This window comes from Haemorhous mexicanus, chromosome 4 (genome assembly GCF_027477595.1).
Source record: "Haemorhous mexicanus isolate bHaeMex1 chromosome 4, bHaeMex1.pri, whole genome shotgun sequence".
Taxonomy (NCBI): domain Eukaryota; kingdom Metazoa; phylum Chordata; class Aves; order Passeriformes; family Fringillidae; genus Haemorhous; species Haemorhous mexicanus.
In genome coordinates this window covers 37,109,238-37,127,361 of record NC_082344.1, presented here as the reverse complement: position 1 = coordinate 37,127,361, position 18,124 = coordinate 37,109,238, and the positions used below count along the sequence as shown (strand labels likewise).

General features: G+C 32.5%; 1 protein-coding gene across 1 annotated transcript in view; it reads left to right on the top strand.

Annotated features, from left to right (window-relative positions):
- The window catches only part of FSTL5 (follistatin like 5), a 269,724-nt gene that overhangs the window by 37,322 nt on the left and 214,278 nt on the right, over positions 1–18,124 (top strand). Inside the window, exon 3 of the mRNA XM_059844470.1 lies at positions 4,006–4,039. Within this exon, the coding sequence (XP_059700453.1) occupies positions 4,006–4,039 (34 nt within the window). The remainder of the gene's footprint in view (positions 1–4,005; positions 4,040–18,124) is intronic.

The following is an 18,124-nucleotide window of genomic DNA, read 5'->3' as shown; positions in this document are numbered from 1 at the left end:
GCAGGCAATTCAGGCAGAGCTATAAATGGGGTTCTGTATGACATGCAGTTATGTAGTTTGCCTTATAAAAAACATAGAATTAAGTGGCAGTCAGAATGCTTCTATGTGCAACATCCAAGGTTGATAAATAGTAATTTTATTTCAAAAAGGGAAAAAACCAAACAAAATTCACATGATATATATTTAAATGAGGCTAAGAAATGAGCTTTACTTTTTCTTAAGTGGTTGGTGTATTTTCTTAGTTCTAGAATGACATCTACCTTTAAAGATCAGCTCTGGTCTTTCTCATAAATAGCTTAGTACCTTCTTGGTAAATTAAGAGTCCCTTTTATCATCCTTCTTTACACCCCTTGTTGCTAGTATGAAGCCCTTCTAAATAGGACTTGGTACTTTGCCAATCTTATTTAGCAAACATGATATTTCTGAGTAAGGATATCAAAATGTTTTAAGAGATGTTGATGGTGTTTGTGTATTAAGAAAAAAAAGAAAAATAGCATTAGAAAAGGAGTTCTTTAGAAAAACATTTGTGTATATTTAAATAAGTTTCTTTGCAGAGCCTCATTTGGTTTATATTGGAAATAGTTTATGACTTAGGATTTGTAGCAATAGTAATTTTTATGGTCAGCCATCTGTGATAGTTTTCAGTTCACAAACATAACAGAAAATCTGAGATTGTCTCCCTGAAAAGTTTACTTTAAATTCAGACTTTTGGGTGCACAGGAAAGGTTTCTTTACAGTTCTAATATGTTCTGCTTTTATCCATTTCATCAGGCTGATACACTGTAATGCAACACAAAGCCATAAAATGCCATTCAACCTGTCTGAATAATTTGTTTGGAGAGTGTTAAACTCAAAAGTATTTTGCTATATTGAAGCTGATATAAATATCCTAGGATGCAAAATGGTTGGTTCTGTTTACAGATGGCACATAGCAAGAGGTACCAATATGGTATAGTAGTTCATGTAATCATTCTAGACATATAGATCCAGAAGGATTACATGAATGAAGGTCTATATAGATAGATATATATATATGTGTGTGCGTGTGTATATAATTTATTTTAAAATTTATTTATGTATAGCTTTTGATCGTTAACACGTTGGGTAGAAATATTTTGATTATATATCATAATGCAGTACAGGAGAAAAATAACAGAAATATGTGTAATAATAGTTTTATAAAGTCCTCAACACATGTATTTAGACAGAAATATGTTTTACTTAATTCTATGATGCTTGCACATTTATATATTTTCCAGTATATGTGGGTAGAATTTTGTTGTTTTCAGGCCAACAAGCATTAAAATCCTAGCCCACTCACTGCACAAATGCAGGTGGAAATAAATGTCATTATGAACAATTTATTCATTATGAACCATACTGCAAGTTTCAATAGTTCTTTCACCTCTCTCACATTCCAGGAACCTGAAAAATTTCTTTATTTGCTTGTTTGTTTCCCATGAGGACGAGCAGTTCCTATTTCCCTGAGCATCTGAAATTAATTTTTCTAAGTTAAAGGTGCTTTTAACGTTGGGTCACTAGCATAATTCTGTGAAAAATATTTCACATCACTTTTCTTTCCATATTAAGGAGGAATCTGTATTTAATTCACCCTCAGTATAAACTTGTCTATGTTTTTTAATTCTGTGTTTTCTGTTGAAAAGTCTTATCTAGCAAGGTTTCTCTAGGCAGAAAACTGTTTTCTGAGTTCAGAGATGTTACACCTAATTTAATCACTGGTTAATTTTGCGATAACTTGAGGCATAGAGACTTTTCTTTCTATGTGGGTGCTCTTTGCTGCTACCAAGCATCTTGGTCCAAGGAATATCACACTGAGGCTGGTCTATGATCTGCTATGAAAGGCTTTTCTTTCTAGTTTGAATGGCACCTTACAATAAAAATTTGAGTGTTTTGATAAAGCTAAGCCATGAAAAAATGCTCCAAAATCTTCAGCTAAAATTAAAGAAAACAAAGATATTAGGGAAAAAAGGTCTGAAAATATATTTTCATTTAATGCCTCCTTTCCTTGAAATCTTAACACAGCTCATTAAAAAACCCCCGCAATCTGTTTTTTTTAAATGTTAAAATTTTAGCTAAATCCTTTTGTTTCTACTCTAAACTTTGCCAAGTTTGTTGCATTCTCATCTTCCTAAAAGTAATTCTCATCCTAATTAGTGTTTCTCTTCTCCTATGATATCAATATTTGACTTTTAATGTTGCTTTTCAGCAAGGCTACTCTGATCTAGTAATCAGAGATTGGATTAAGTCTTTAGAATCTATTGCAGCTTTGTTGGCAAAAAATTCCATTCTTCTGATTTCAAACTAAAAAGAGTAGAAAAGACTACTGAGTTTTGTGAAACTGAGCAGTATCTGTGGAGCCCATAAAATTCCACCATCTAAAATGCTAACACAGCTTGGCTACATCTTGGCTCTAAATCTTGATGGTTGGTTGATTCATTAATAAGCATAGACTTCTTATCATGAACAAGATGCTTTGAGTTTACACTGGCCTATTAAAGGCTAAGTTTCACTGCATGACTTCTAAGGATATATAAAATAAAAATTGCAAGCAAGTTTTCTTTTAGAAGACTTGAAGAAAGTACTAGACAGATCCTCTAAACCAAATGCTGACTGTAGTGTAAAATAAAACACAAAAGAACTTCAGTAATTCTAAAACTATTGCTTTAGATTTTGTATAGCACGAAAATCAGAATGGCATGAAAATTCATTCTGGTAAATTCAGCACATCATATCCAGTATTTCAGGAAATAACATTAATTTGGTTTAGGAAATACAAAAAATGTATCTAGTACATCACATTTTACTGCTAATGAATTTTTTCCTTCTTTTTTCTTTTTCTTTTTTTTTTAATATCTTACTAGTGTTTCTAATGTAGTCATGGAGAAATTTGAAAGGATATTTTCCAAATACCTACAAGTTTTGACAGACTTTTTTATTTGAAAAGAAACAAGAATCATTGACTTAGATTTGTAAAATTGGGTTGCAGGGAACAACAAAAATACTGCATCACTAGCCATATTATTTATTATTTCAAAAAATAAAAATGTTGGAACAATATGTATTACTTGAGGATAAGATGGCCTTATTCTTTAGTTAATGTTAACTAAACATTTCCATGTCCATATGAATTAGAAAATATTAACAAATATGCTTTTAAAGGACCTGTGTATTGGTGTAGAAGTATTAACTTCTTTCTATAGATGTCTATGTACAGTCTGAATGCTTTTAGGACTAAATGAACCTGTTATGAGCACAGTAATAAAAAATCCTTGGTCTGTATAGATAAAATAAAACTGCAATTAGTACTGAAGTGTAATCAGTACACTCTCTTTGTTATCAAAAGCTAAAATGCTTAAAAATGCCCATTAAAAATCACAATAAAAGAAAAAAAACTATGTAACTTCCTTTTCTTGTTAAAGTTGTAAAAGAAAAGCCATCTTTTAATGGAACAGAATTTAGAAGTGTATTGCATTTAGCCTAGTTCTAATGCTTTTTTTACTGGCATAAATTTATATAACAGCAAATATTTGAAGAATTGCAATATCCAAAATAAAGAGCATCTTTTTGAGCAAATATTGTGTAAAATTGAAGTTTGAAACTTTGGGGGCAGATTAGTACCTTGTGTAGTTTTTCATGCTCCACAATTACATCATGGGACAAATCCCAGTTTTACAGGGACTTGTGCAGTGGAATTATGAGCATCTCCCAAGACAGAGGTCAAGTGACAGAGACTGCATGGCCCCACTGGGTAATGTGTTCCAGCATCCCAGTCATTGTGGGAGGGAAGAAAAAAGTGAAAATCATTAGTTTAAAACTGTGTTATACAGGACTCTTTAGGCATCAGGCAAAGTGTAGTTGATTTTACTTTGGAGCAGGATGGAGGAGGAACTACACTGTCTCACTTGGGTCATGTATGTCTATGATATTATGATTTTTGTGATAACTAATTCTGCAATTAATACATTTTTCTGCTCTTAATTGCAGCAGGAAAAGAATCATGAAAGCTCAAGAATTAAAGGTAAGTGCCAATTGTTTTCAAAACGTGGATATTCTTATAATTATCACAAATGTAGCATTCATTTTTGATAAAAAACATCCTGATGGATTTTAGTATTTAAATATTTGAAATGACAAATATATTTTTAGAAAAGGGATTGAAATTTAGAAGGTAATTATATTAGCTACTATTTTTGGAACCGTGAGATGAACAACACTGATTGCTGCACTCTGGATGGGATGGGCTGCACAGTTTCTCACCAAGTTCGTGTCCTTGACAATGGCTGGTTATTATCTTTCCATAAAAGATCTGTACCATCAACTTAGCTTCTCCCTTTCCATTCAGTAAATCTGAAACTGGGTGTGATTCCAATTTGTGCACAAATTAGTCATGTCCTTACTAGGTGCCTTGCAAAACAACTGTTGTGGGTGGTTTTTGCATACAGTTTGTATTTTCATTGCACCTTTCTCTGTGCCCGTGTCGAAGCACTCTCTGAAATAGAATATCCAGGTTAAAGAAACAACCTTTTATCAAGAGTATTAAGACTTCCAAAACTCAAATGTGTAGATTTCACACCTTTTTTTTCCTAAAAGGAAGTATGTTGAGAGGGAGAACATCCAAACCTCTCCATTAAATATTGCTAAGCAAGCAATGAAAAGCAAAACTGCCAATGGTGGCAAAGCTTGTTCGCTTGATATTTTATCTTTATATAGAGATAGGATATGAGATACTTTAAAAGGGAAACAAAGAAAAGATAGGAGAAAGAGCGCCAGATAAATGTTGCAAAGAGAGGATGGAATTAAGTGACAAACCAACCTATATCTTTTTTATTACCTTAGGAAGCAATGTGTGATCATATCAGTTAGCTGTTCTTAATTCAGTTATTTATGTATCACAGTACTCATTTATCTCCATTTTCTTCCTTTCTCTCACATGGAGGATAAACACAAGCATCTAAATGCAAGCTAAAGCTGATGGTTGATTGGAGTTGTGTCAAGACAATTACATTGTTTATGATGATATGATAATTTACATCATCTGAATGACCTATGGTCCTTCATTTGAAGAAGGTGAATGGGAAAAATAATTGAACCAAAAAAATTCCCTCTGTTTTCAACCCATTTGTGATTTATAATTTTCTTTTCAAAGGTAATACAATATAAAGGTGAAACTTCTCTAGAGGTAGTGAGCATATCCATGATGTATTGTTCAAAACACTTTCCTGTCTGATGACTTAATACCAATTATGAAAAAGACTGTGACAACTCAGATCAGATTACAGGAATAAATTATTTGTGAATACTGAAGGATTCTGAAATGGGCCGTGCTTTGTGGATTTTTATGATTTATGTCAGTTATATATGATGTTTGACAGTCTTTCTCACACACCATGCTGTTGCCAGGAGGTCATCATGGTATGTACGTGAGCAACAAGTAAAAGTAGGAACACAGTAATGAGCTGGATGGGAGTGCCCATCTTATTCTTTACCATTAATTTAGTGAACTAACCAGGGAAACAATTTTCAAAGGATTGCCAAGTGTTATCCACACCTTCAAATGAAGGAACCCACTAAACTCTACTTGAAGGGAGAGATCCATTCTCTCCAGTTAGGCAGTGATATTGGTGCTGAGCTGCACAAAATTTGTTGTGATTGTGTCTGTAACATCACTTGAGGAAATATCTAACCTACTAAACTTCTTGCAAGATATGTTTGTCTCTGCCTAAACTGACAATTCTACTTGGAAGATTTCAGTGGTCTGGAATACTAATTATGCACATTGTCTTTGAAATATATATGTATCTACAGATATACTTTATTGCATAATGCGATTTTGAGGTGAGTTTATTATTGGGTTTTTTTGTGGTGTTCTCTTTTCATATTCTTTGAATTTATTTGTTTTCATATGTTCTTTATCCATGTAATTGCAAAGTTTTAGAAAGGTATTTTTATTTCACCTACAGTATATAAAATCTTAAAATTCTTTCTACTTAAAATACTGGTTAGTTCAGATGAAACAAGACTAAATTAATGTTTCAGCATAAGCATTTTTGTCTTGTCAATGAATAACTGCAGTTCACATGCAATATCTAAATGTTTTGTGCTCCGTGTATGTTCTTCTGAGATAGGTAAATTTTCCTCAACTTCTTGGGATGGGTTTCTAACAATATTCCTTACACTCTACATATTTCAGCCACTACAAATGATAAAAGGACAAAATGTTTTCTGTGGTTTCTTAAAAGTTCTGATGCTTTCAGAGGCAATATTGTCCTCTTGCAGAGGGCAAGCTCATCGTTACCAAGTGAAATGCTGATGTCTCTGTTGTGCCTTATAACTTCTGTTGAGCTCATTAGTTCAGTACGTAATTTTTATTAATAATTTCATTAGATTGTATTTTTAAGATTGCAGCAGAATTCAAGTCAAATGCTTTTTGATGTCAGCAGGATCAATATATTAGTGTAAAGGAGCATTCTATATATTTTATTACGTTATAAATACCTATGCATTTTTCATTTTAACTAATTTATAAAAAAATTTCTATAAAATACATCTGATTCCTATTTTTATTTTAGTAAGGATGTTTTTATTGTTCTGTAGTGTTTTTTTTTTTCCTGATACATTTCTGATCTGTTTGTTTTTCCCATCTGTTGCTTCTGTTTTCAGCCTCTAAGTCAATCACACCAGAGTCAAAGCCAATACTCAAACTCCCCCTGTTCTGACACTAGTCTCATCCCTTTCTGATCTGTGATATTCTTTTTCTTGTTTTACTTAACAGGTAACAGATCTTTCTCTACACTACTTGAGAAAAGCAACACTGCTTTTATGTAAAACACTATGTTAACATTTTACAGTTTTGATGTATGTTGGCAAACTTCCTTAAGCTTCTCAGAATTTTTTGTATGTGAAAATAATTATCACCAGGGCAAAATACAAATGAAATTAGTTTTATAACACTTCTATAATATGAAAGAAATAACAAGGCAATTACCAACCAAACCTTGCTAACTATTAATTGCTAGCTTGAAGTCCCATTTGACCTTCCTTACCTTTTTTTTCCAGTGTTAACTCCTTCAGACAAAAGAATGTTATGTTTCCAAACCTATAGGGGAAGATAAAATAGATATTTTTTTGTGATGATTTGGAAACATCAGAAATTGTGTTACATTTAAGCAATGTGCAGAAGTTTCTTTCCAGCCTATGTTTGACTTTGGAGTCACTAATGTGCTTTTAATAAATAACATTATAGACTTTAGTAGAAATATTTTCTGACAGTGTTATTCTGAAAAAATTTTACTTCTGAAGTACCAGAAGTTTGACCCATTTTAACTATTTGCCAAACCTTAAAGGCATCTCAATTCCTTTTCACAGAAAAAACACTGGAACACAGGAAATCACGAGCCACAAAAATATTTCAGCGAATGGGTAGCGTTTCAGATCAGTCCCTAAGCTTAGTAATAGTTTGAATTACAGTACTAGAATTTATTTTTTTGAGAATTAAAAAATTGATTTCAGTATAGAGAAACAATGTGTAATATCTGTCTAAAAAACCACCTGCAAAATCAGAAAAATGTCTGAATTTAGGCCAAGAGTAAGGTGGTGGTTGTGTTGATATTGAGCAATGATACAACAGAGTAACTTTGCCTGATAGTTCTAGCAACTTAGAAAAAGTGTTCCACCTAAGATTTGGAAAAAAATCCACTTTTCACAACATTTTCAAAGTGTGCATGCAAGTAATTTTAATGATACTAATTTGAAGAATTTTTTACTTTGTTAAAAGCACCTGTAGAGGTGTAGTATACCAGCTGTATAGGATGTTTTAAAATGTTTGCTAGCTACTATTGATATGAGCTTTGAACATCATTAATGCTCAAAATTCAACTATTTAGAGAATTTTGACAGACATAATTTTAATTACAGCTTGAGTTTCTAATTGTACTCAATACTTCTCACTTTATGCTTACCTTAATAATCTGAATGCAAAACCATTATTGACTCACAGATTAGTTTCAAAAACATAATTATCTATGATTATGAACATATTGCCAGTCTCCTCTGATATCATTAACAAACATCTGTTCCTTTTTTAATCTTTAGCTACCAAAATTAGAGAGGAAATCCTATAGGCATCACCTGCATATCTTACTTGCTTTTTCCTCTTTAAATAGTTAGCATACCTTCACAACATTCCTGGTCTTTTCTGAAATCCCAGATTGGTGTAATCTTTTTCTATGCACTCATGAATGTAAGACAAGAAGAAATGGAAAAAAAGCTTAAGAAATTTTAAAATTTGGGGTATTTAAGGGACAAAATCAGTAAGGCTTTATTTGAATAATAACTTGTAAAAGTGAAATTGTGTCTGGAGACACTCTCAAATGCCAGTGGGTGAACAAACTGTTAGATCTATTCTGCAATATGTCTTGCTGTTATTACTTTCTGTAATGGACAAAGCTATGCAGAATACATGATACCAGCATCCTTTGCCATGTTAAAGCCATTAACTGTGGCAAAAAATACAGTTCATTACATTCTGTAATGTATCCAGTGATTCAGTTTGTCTACTCAATAATTATTAAAATAAATTCTTATAATTAGAATAATATTATAATAATATTATAAGTAAATTATACTATTATATTGTATGTAATACATATGATATAATAATGAGAATATTATAATTATTCTAATAAAATAATTAAACAGATTATTCCTAATTTGTTTTTCAACAGACCTTTATTAATTCTGTATGGTTAGAATCTGAACTGCAATCCTCCTGGACTTAACTGACTAATGTTTTAGTTTGTTATGCTCTGGTAGCTTCTATACTAGATCAGTACATTTCAACAAAAAATGTAGTATTTTCCAGACTATGTGTATCAGAGAAAGTTTGGTAATCGTTTGTTCAATCTGACCTACCTTCAATTTTCGTTCTGAAGTTCTTTTCTTTGTCATTATGTTCCAATTTACCCGAGTGAATAAACTTTGAATAGTTGGTATGAGGATTTTTGAATTAAGTGTGCCAAATCCTATCCCCTTTATCCTGTTGTGTTCTCCTCCAAGGCCTGGTCAACTGAAACTCAAATCTCTTTGTTACTTAAGAATTGTCATAAGAAATTGAGTTCTGTTTTACACCTGAATAAGTCTCTTTTCCCTCTTACAAAAGACCTACAGACACAGTGTTTAAAATTGAATGTTTTGGAGTGTTCTTTCTTTATGACTGTATTGGAATGGCTTTACCATGATGAACGTTTATAGAAATGACAATGGTAAGGTCTGAATCATTTCAGAGTCAGATTATGAAATGCATTTAAAAGAAACAAATTTCTGCATGTGTGAAAATAATTTTAGTGTAACAGTTAATCTTAGAATTTATTTTTCAGCAGACTTGAAGCTCATTTTGAGAAAGTAAAGTGTGTGAATCAGTGTCAGATATCAGTGCTAGGTGGTGTATTTGATAACAGTGTTATTACCTGACATAGAAAGTATACACTAAGAGCCAGGTCTCTACTGTATATACAGATTTATGAAAATGTTTTCTTATTTCTTTTAAGCAAAGCATTATTTGACAATGCTGAAATCCAATTTTGCTATCTATCTGTCAATACAGCACAGTATTTGTATACTAACCTAGTCAGACTTGCTACCAGTGTAATGCCATGGACATAAACAGTTTAAACTGCGCAAATATGGCCTCACCAGTTGTTATCTTGAGGTAAACACACTTTATCTTGGTCAAGAAATTAATTTAAAAGGATAAAGTAATAACAACTGAATACAACATGGTGCATATATTTTACAGAATTGCAGCATTTACCTTAAGATAAATTCCAGGCCTGCATTCTGTACTAGTGAAAGATTGCCTGCAGTTTTATTGTGTTAGTGTCAGGGGAGGTACAGTATCACATGGAATTTCTTGAGTGTTTTGTTACAAATTATGTCTGCATTCTCACTGAGGAGTTCTTTCCAACTTTATACTGCTTGGCTGCAAAGTTTCCAAGTCCATTTCTGCTATGAGACTAAAAAAATTTAATTAATTATGAAAAAATTCACATCTGTCAGTGTATATTCCAAAAATCAATTGGAATAATCAGATGCATCTTTAATTTTTCTTAAATGCATATCCATTATTTCCACTTTTATCTATTTTTTCCACTTTCCATTGCCACTTTTTAAAACTACGTGGGGGGGGATGCACATATATTCTGATAATGATTACAGACGTAACTACTGATACTTATTATGTATCATTTATATATAAATGATCCTATATATGTTATGTAGTAATGTATATATAATGATAGTGGAGAAAATATGAAAGCAAAAATATTCTACAGCTGTGTCTATTGCATTCATAAAAGGATGAAATTCTTCGTGCCTGACTTGTTAGCAGCTTTAAGAATTATACATACAAAGAAATTCTTTCTTCTCTGGATTTTCTTTACAGCAGGAAAATGTACATCTGAGTTTGGTTTTCTTCTCATATGCAATATTCATGACATTCAGAAATTTGGAAGGGAAAAATATGGTCTGTGTCAAAATTCCAGGCAAGAACTCTTCTCCAATATGATATATCTGTTCCAACAAGAGATACAATGGTTATTTCTGACTGTAGTAGCATAGTACTAACATAAGAGATTGGTATCCTGGTTTTGTTTTTTTAAAAACATTCATCTGTGTCCTCCTAAAATTTTAGTTGTATTCTGTTAAATTATTAAATCTACTTCAAAGCAGACATTGTGAACTTGACAAGAGAGAATAAGTTCAGTGGTATTCATGAGGTTTCTCTCTGTAGTGCACAAACACTTAACTTGAACAGAGACGGTGGAGAAGAGATTCAGCGCTGGCAGGGGAGGGGAGTGCTGAGTACTGACTGGAAAACATTTTCATTCCTATTAAGACTTTACTATCTTTAAAGAAGTCACTCAGAGGATGAATGTAGCAATTTTGGTTATTTAAATTTAAATGTATTGGTAGTCTGACTTTTAATGTTGTGTGACCCACAAAAGACTTTGAATAGCAGTACAGTTTGATTTTGTTTTTTCAGCTTCCACGTAAGAATAGCTACTGTTTAACTTGAATGTTATAGTGAAAATGTGTTGGGTAATTTCTTGTGTTGTTTCAGGAATAGGCTGAGAAGAGCTAATTAATGTGACGACTTTAACTTAGTCTGTTCTTTTATTATTAATAATGTTGAGGTTTTAAAGTTAAAAATTAATGCTAAAAGCTTTGTAGTTTTATATATTTAGATTCTTTTTTGTGCTTAAGACAATGTGTATTTTCAATAATGGCTTTCATTTACCTCTTTCATCTTAAAAGAGATACACAAACTACAGATGTCTGGATGAGGTAATTTGAATTACCTCTTGAGCGCTGAAGGGTTGCACTAAATTCACAGGAAGAGTATTCTTGGATGCCTTAATACAGATATTTATACATTAGTGCAGTGTCTGTAGGCTATGCATGCAATGTTTCTCACATGTAGTGAATATTCCTTTGATTATGCTAACAATGGAAATCTAAATGTAAAATGGGTCATTTCCTGTGAAGCTTAGCTGGTTTAAAGTATTATCTACCTTTTCTGTGTACCCTAAGCCTTTGCAGAGCCTTTATTCTCAGAACAAAGAGCAAAATATGATTTGTATCAGCACCACAGATATCTTAGTTAAGTTTGGCATGTAGTAGCCAGGGGGAGCAGGCTATTTCACACTACTTGTGATGTAGTAGACAATTATTATGACCAAAAATAAACAAAAGAGAACGATAGAAAGTGCAGCTCACATTTTGTGTAACAGACTGTTGAAGCAAAACAGTCTTCCTATCTGAGCAACTTGAAGTTTTCCTTTCAGAATAGATTTCCAAAAAGCAAAGTGCATGTCAGAAAATATACTAATGCTATTAAAGGAAAAACCTGTGGTTTGTTTGTAAATAAAAAGTAGACAATGTAATAGCTAAAAATGTATATTAGAATTTATACTAGAAGAAAGCAACTTCTGTTATTGTGTTTTTTTTGCATGTTGCATAACATTTGCTTTATCAGTAGATCTCAGTATTATCTCTATGTTTATATAAAATAGTCTGCTGTGCTACTTTGTTACTGCACAGAAAGGAGGCTATGATATTTAAATCACTGAAAAGATATACATAGAGATAATTTTTAAAATCCACAGAGATCTTTTCATGCTCTGTAATAATTTTTTTTAGATATGAACTTAAAATCCAATGTAGGCAGCAGTTCAATTAGGCTGTTCATACAGAAGTATTTAAAGTTGAGAAAGGGTTATCATGAAAGAAAAAAGTGAAGTTGAGGAGGAATACATAGCATTCAGACGCAAAAGATATGAATAAATACTGGCATTTCAGAAATAATTTCTATTTAATTTATATATTTTTTATAAATACCTGTAAACAGGTATCTTTTTCATTCAGGTATGAGGCCACTGGTTTTTATTGCACAGTTTTAATACTGAGAGCTATCAACATAACTTACATACAGGTTTTCTGTGCTGTTTATAGGCCATAAACTTTTAAGAATGTTTATATAGAGAAAACCTGACACATTTGTGTTACATAGAAGAAATTTCCATACTCACGCCATCTTAAACAGCATTAATTTTTGCATTCATATAGTGTTCTTCAGAATGCTATTGATTATACATTAAAAACATATTTAGTCCTCTCAAATAAGTCTTGCAAGCAACTTAATAGACAATCAGAACTTATATAAACTTGAAAAATGAGTCTGTTGAGCACAATCTCCACCTCAAATCTCACTCCCAATTATTGCAGCACTGTGGATCATTCAGATGCTGGTTGAGACAATTACAGTATTCAGTTTTTGCCTTTGTCTTTGACTAGCAAGAGTTGATGTGTTTCATTATCATTAAGGTCGTGTTCTGGTTTACTCCAAGCACGCTCTTTTGTCACTTGCCTTAGACACCAGAAGATGATTGATGGTGTCAGATCCTGTTAAGGTTTACATCATAACTGAAAGTAGGTGTTACAGTGGAGTGCAAATTACAGGCTGCTAAAACGCCTGTCACTACCAATTATGGTGGGGCAGTATAAAATTTCTCATTTGTTTCCAAAGGTCAGATTAATAAAGCTGCGTGGCACATTATCATAAAGGGTGGACCCAGCTGTCTGTTTAGATTATGCTTAAGAGTCCAGTGTTTCTAAGGAAACTTTACAAGGCATGAATGCATCCATTTTAACTAGCAGTTTAAATGTGGGTCCTTATTATATCATCTTCTCTTCTCTTAAGAGATCAAAACCAGAGGTTGCAGTCTTTCCTGTGTTGGCTATATGATGTTTGTATGTCCTGTTGTCCTGCCAACCCAGGACATAGTGACTCAAATGTCTTTCTGCTTCTTAATTCATATATATATATATATATATATATATATATATATATATATATATATATATATATATATATAAAATCATATATATATATAGATATATATGTACAGATATATATGTACATGTGAGACTTTTTCATAAATTTCTTTTTTAATCATCAAATTTAAAGTAGCTCCCCAAGACCTGAAAAGCTAATTCTTTAGATGAATGAGCTGTAAACTCAAATGCATCAAATAATAATAATAATATAGGCCTACTCATGTATATTCCTACATGACACAAATTAGAACAAGGAACGTAGCTATTTAAATATAATATTTTAATTCTATTAAAACAATTACTAGATATATTATAGCTTAAATATAAATTAAAGAGAGTAAAATTAAAAATTATGTTTTTATTGTAACTGTTCACGTGATTAGTACAAAAAGCATACAAAATTTTTTGATTATGCAATTGTGTATGTCTTTAAGCAAATAAATACAACTTTCTACCCTTTCTTCCTAATAATAAAATTTGTGGTCATTTTTCAAATCAGCTTTTAAAATATTTGCTGAAATGTAAAAATTAATTTCTATTATTAAAAAAAGCTGTTGGTTTGGTTTTGTTTTCGTTTTTTTAAATATGCATAACAGCATTCTGGGAAGAAAAAAGGGAGACTTCTAATTTGGCAAGAAATTGGCAGAAGAGTTACTGAGATGTAGATCTGAATAGACTACTGAAGGAATTAATGTTTTAGATTGAATTTAATTTAATCATGAGCAAGTATAGAGAAGAGTTGCTCCAGTGATCAGGCAATATTTTTAAGTAAAACTCAAGACCACAGTTTCTTTTTCCCTAGCAGAATGGGATACTTTGAAAGAAAGTTGATACAAATGCTTGAAAAAAGCATGGAACTCCTTAAATGAAAAGTTAGGTAGATGATAATTATTTTAAACAAGAGGCAGTACTGCTTGCATGCAGCAAGATATTTCTTCATGTGCAGTTTTCTCTTCTTTGCATGAATTAATATGATATTAAAAACAGTATGTGTGATCGTGTGCAAATAATAAAGTAAAAATTGAATGAAAGGTCTTTCCCTGGTTCTGTGAAACTAAGCAGCAATTTTGGTGCTTTACCTGTACACAAATTTATTGGAGTTTATGCAAAGTGATGCATTAATGAAAGAAAAACCTCAGGAAATTGCCTGAAAGAGATGATACAAGGAGTCTCTCAGCTTCTCCTTTCAATTGAAGCAGGACTTCTCTTATCTGGAAGACTAATTTAAGGTGTTCTGTTTACAGGGCAAGATAAAATGTTTCATTTTATGGGTTATGATAAGGCGCTCTGTTTCTTTGCCTTTACACACCTGTGTAAATATAACTTTATTTGTGCAGCCATGGCCTGTATAATTTTCTCTAAAGCCTTATTTTTCCATGTTCTTTCCCACCTGTCCTCCTTTTTGCATAAGCTCTGTCTCCCTTTTTCATACCAACCGTTCATATCTTTCAAGATTTGGCATGGCAGAAAGTAATCTGTGTTCTCTGGGGAGAATATGTGTAAGGCTTCAAATGCAACCTCCCTTGAATATTGAAGGGTGGGATATGGTTTGAACTTTCAAAGGTTTTTAGAGATTAAGTATTTGAAGTAACTTCTGGCTTTCTTCATGGTCATACGGCGCATAGTTTTCAGTTTCAGATTCTGAAAAGGAGGGAACTTTATGGATCTGAGTGAAAACAGTTAAGGTGAACATTCAGTTTGAATGATGTCTTTAAAAGCTTATTTTTGTAAACTGACCTATTCTTCCATCAACTTGGGAGGGCCTGGTGGATCTTCAAGAAGTAATTATATTTTATTAATTAATAGGGATTCAAATATTTTCTAATTTTTAAGATATTATCTGAAATCATAATAGAGTAAATTTTGACGGATTCTTAAAGACTTTTTAATTTTATATGATGTATAGATAATTGTCAGAAAAAGTTTGTCTTTCAAAATGGTAGTAGTTGACAATAAGGTTTGCCAGATTTTGTTTTGCTCAGCTGTGGAAAGGATGTCCATATGCTATCATTGCAGTGACAGCAACAAACTGTAATCCTGTGTGGCCCTGCATAACTACATAAAGCAAAGCCTTTGGCTGTTTAGACAACAATTATTGATCCAAAAGCTGTTTATCTGAGTTTCCAGCCTGGGAAAGAAATACAGTGGGATAGATTTTTCTTCATACACTTACCAGGATTTTCTTGCACGGGGGTTGGTTAAACAGTAAATCCATGGCTGATAAAGTAATGGCTGATGGTTGGTTGAATCATCTGAGAGGTTTGACACAAGTGGTTGCACATCTAAATACCATTCTATAAGCAAGTGTCTTTGTATTCAATGGCAACGGGAAAAAGTGGGATTATTTCTTCTCTTTGTGCTCTCACTGGACTTTGTAGCACGTCAAATTTATTTGCACATATGATACCCAGGCTATAAATTTTTGTTTCTCTAGCATTTTGTGTCCTGTCTAGACCCAAGCATAGGCTTAGACTGCTATGCTGGCAGGATATCAAAACAAAAATTCTCAGTAATAAGGTTCAAATTTTTCTTCATTTGAATTATGCACAAAACCCACATATACATTTGGGAATGCTGGCCCACTAGCAATAATCAGTCAAATCTTGATGTTTTCATTCTTTTAAAAGACTATAAAAATCCATGGCAGCATTATTTTAATGGAAATTTAAGAAAGCATTTCATTATCTCAGAAATAAATAAATCCAAGAATATTAGAGCAAGCATTTTTCTTAGCCTGTTAAAGTCCTGCATAGAGCTGATTAAATGAAGGCTCTCAGAAGGAAGGAAAGATTAGAGAATTTTAGCAAATAGAAAGGCATAGAAAATTCCCATTTGTATTATAAGTGCCACCAACTTTGTAATAAGCACACATTGATTCTTCCTCATAAAATGTAAAAGCTGTGATTTGTAGCCTTAAGCATAATTGCCCACTAAAAATGCATTACAAATGGAGGAAAAAACCCAATAAAAACATTCTGGTATCAGAATCATAATTTCTGTGCTCAAAGGATCATGTATGTAGGTTGCACTCTGGTTTAATTGGCAGTAATCTGACCTTCTTTCCCCAGAAACATTGAAAAATCTTACTACTCTTTATAATTGTAACTGACATCTCAAAATAATAGCAGTACATAGAGTTAGGTGTATCACAAATGAAATACATTGGAAGAAGTAATACAAAATTACTTCTAGAATACGAAAGCTAAAGATACAAATATAAAGCTATTTATATTCCCTAAACATAGTCTTTCTAAGGTTGTTCAGCATACTCCTGTGTAAATATATATTAATAAACTTATATATCTGTATGCTCACAGATGTACAGATAAAATGTCAGGACAGACATACAATTAAAAATGTGTAGAAAGAGGATCTCAGAACAAAAATCAGAATCTAGGAAAAAAAGGGTTTCTTGTGAGTCTTTAAAAGCCTTTAAATACATATTTTAAACAACCATTTTGAGTTATCATGTCATCTATATCAAGTGTAATAAAAGCAGCAGGAAATGCTGGACTTTTCCCCATTCATTTCTTTATTTCCACTTCAAACTGAAGTGTTGGATTAGGCAAAACTTGGAAGTGTAATGTAGTTCAAGATTAAAACATACAAATTCAAATGTACAGTATTATAGATATTTCTTCTTTTAAAATTGTAGTTTTATAGTGTGTTTGGGGAGGTTTTTGGTGAAGTATGGCACGTGACCCTGTGTGACTGTATGCACTCATTCTGAATGAATGCTCTTTAAAGCATTAGCATTTTTCATAGGTCTGTGTTCTAACACACTTGCTGGACATACTGATTGCTGAATTTGCAAGGTGTGTGACCTGCTATCTCCTCTCCTTGCTTACTAAGAAAAGAAGTCTTTTTATTTGCCCACTGATCTTCATAAGCAGTCAGTTGCAAATGGCATTTCTTCCTTTCCTTGTCTCTCTGGAGAGGTAACATGAGACATGAAACCTGTTTACTTTCTTTCAGGCTCTTCTGTACTGACTGAGATTGCCCTTTTCCACATGTCTACTTTATTCTTGCAGTTGTGGCAAACGCTCAGAGTTTAGGGGAATCATAAATGCAAGCAAGCTAGAGGCTTGCCATGCAGAGCATGAAGGTCACTACTGTTTCCCACACTGGGATTGCAGTGTCTCAGCAGGCACCTTAGCAATCTGATTTAGTTGCTATCAGAAAAGTCAATATTTGCATTTTGTTGAATATGCATGCCCACCAGTGTTTGGAGAAAGGGTTATTTGGTATCTCTGCTTGTGTGATTATCTTGTTTGCATTCACAAGATACTATCTGCAAATCCTCTAATGATTCAAAGACAACGTTGTATTGAAGTTATTTCATTATTAGGATTAATTCATTGCTATTCTAAATTAAACAGGCTTAGCATTTTTGTTCTTTAATTTCAGATAGGGCACTGGAAGGACAACTTGAAGAAAAATTTCAAAAAATACTTTAACTCTTGGAATGTTAAGTCTACACAGAGAAGCTATTGTAGTTTATGTTATGTTTGCATATCACTTTTTCAAGAACTTTTGAATCATGCTGGTTGCTGAAAAACATTGGTTTTCCTGCAAACAGTAGTGCAAAATAGATTAATGAATTTTAAATGGCCTAAAAATTAATAGATGGAATTTAAAAAAGCCCCCTAATTTGATGAATTGAAAATCCCCTAATAAGGATTTTCTTGTGTGCAATCACCTTTTGCAGGCC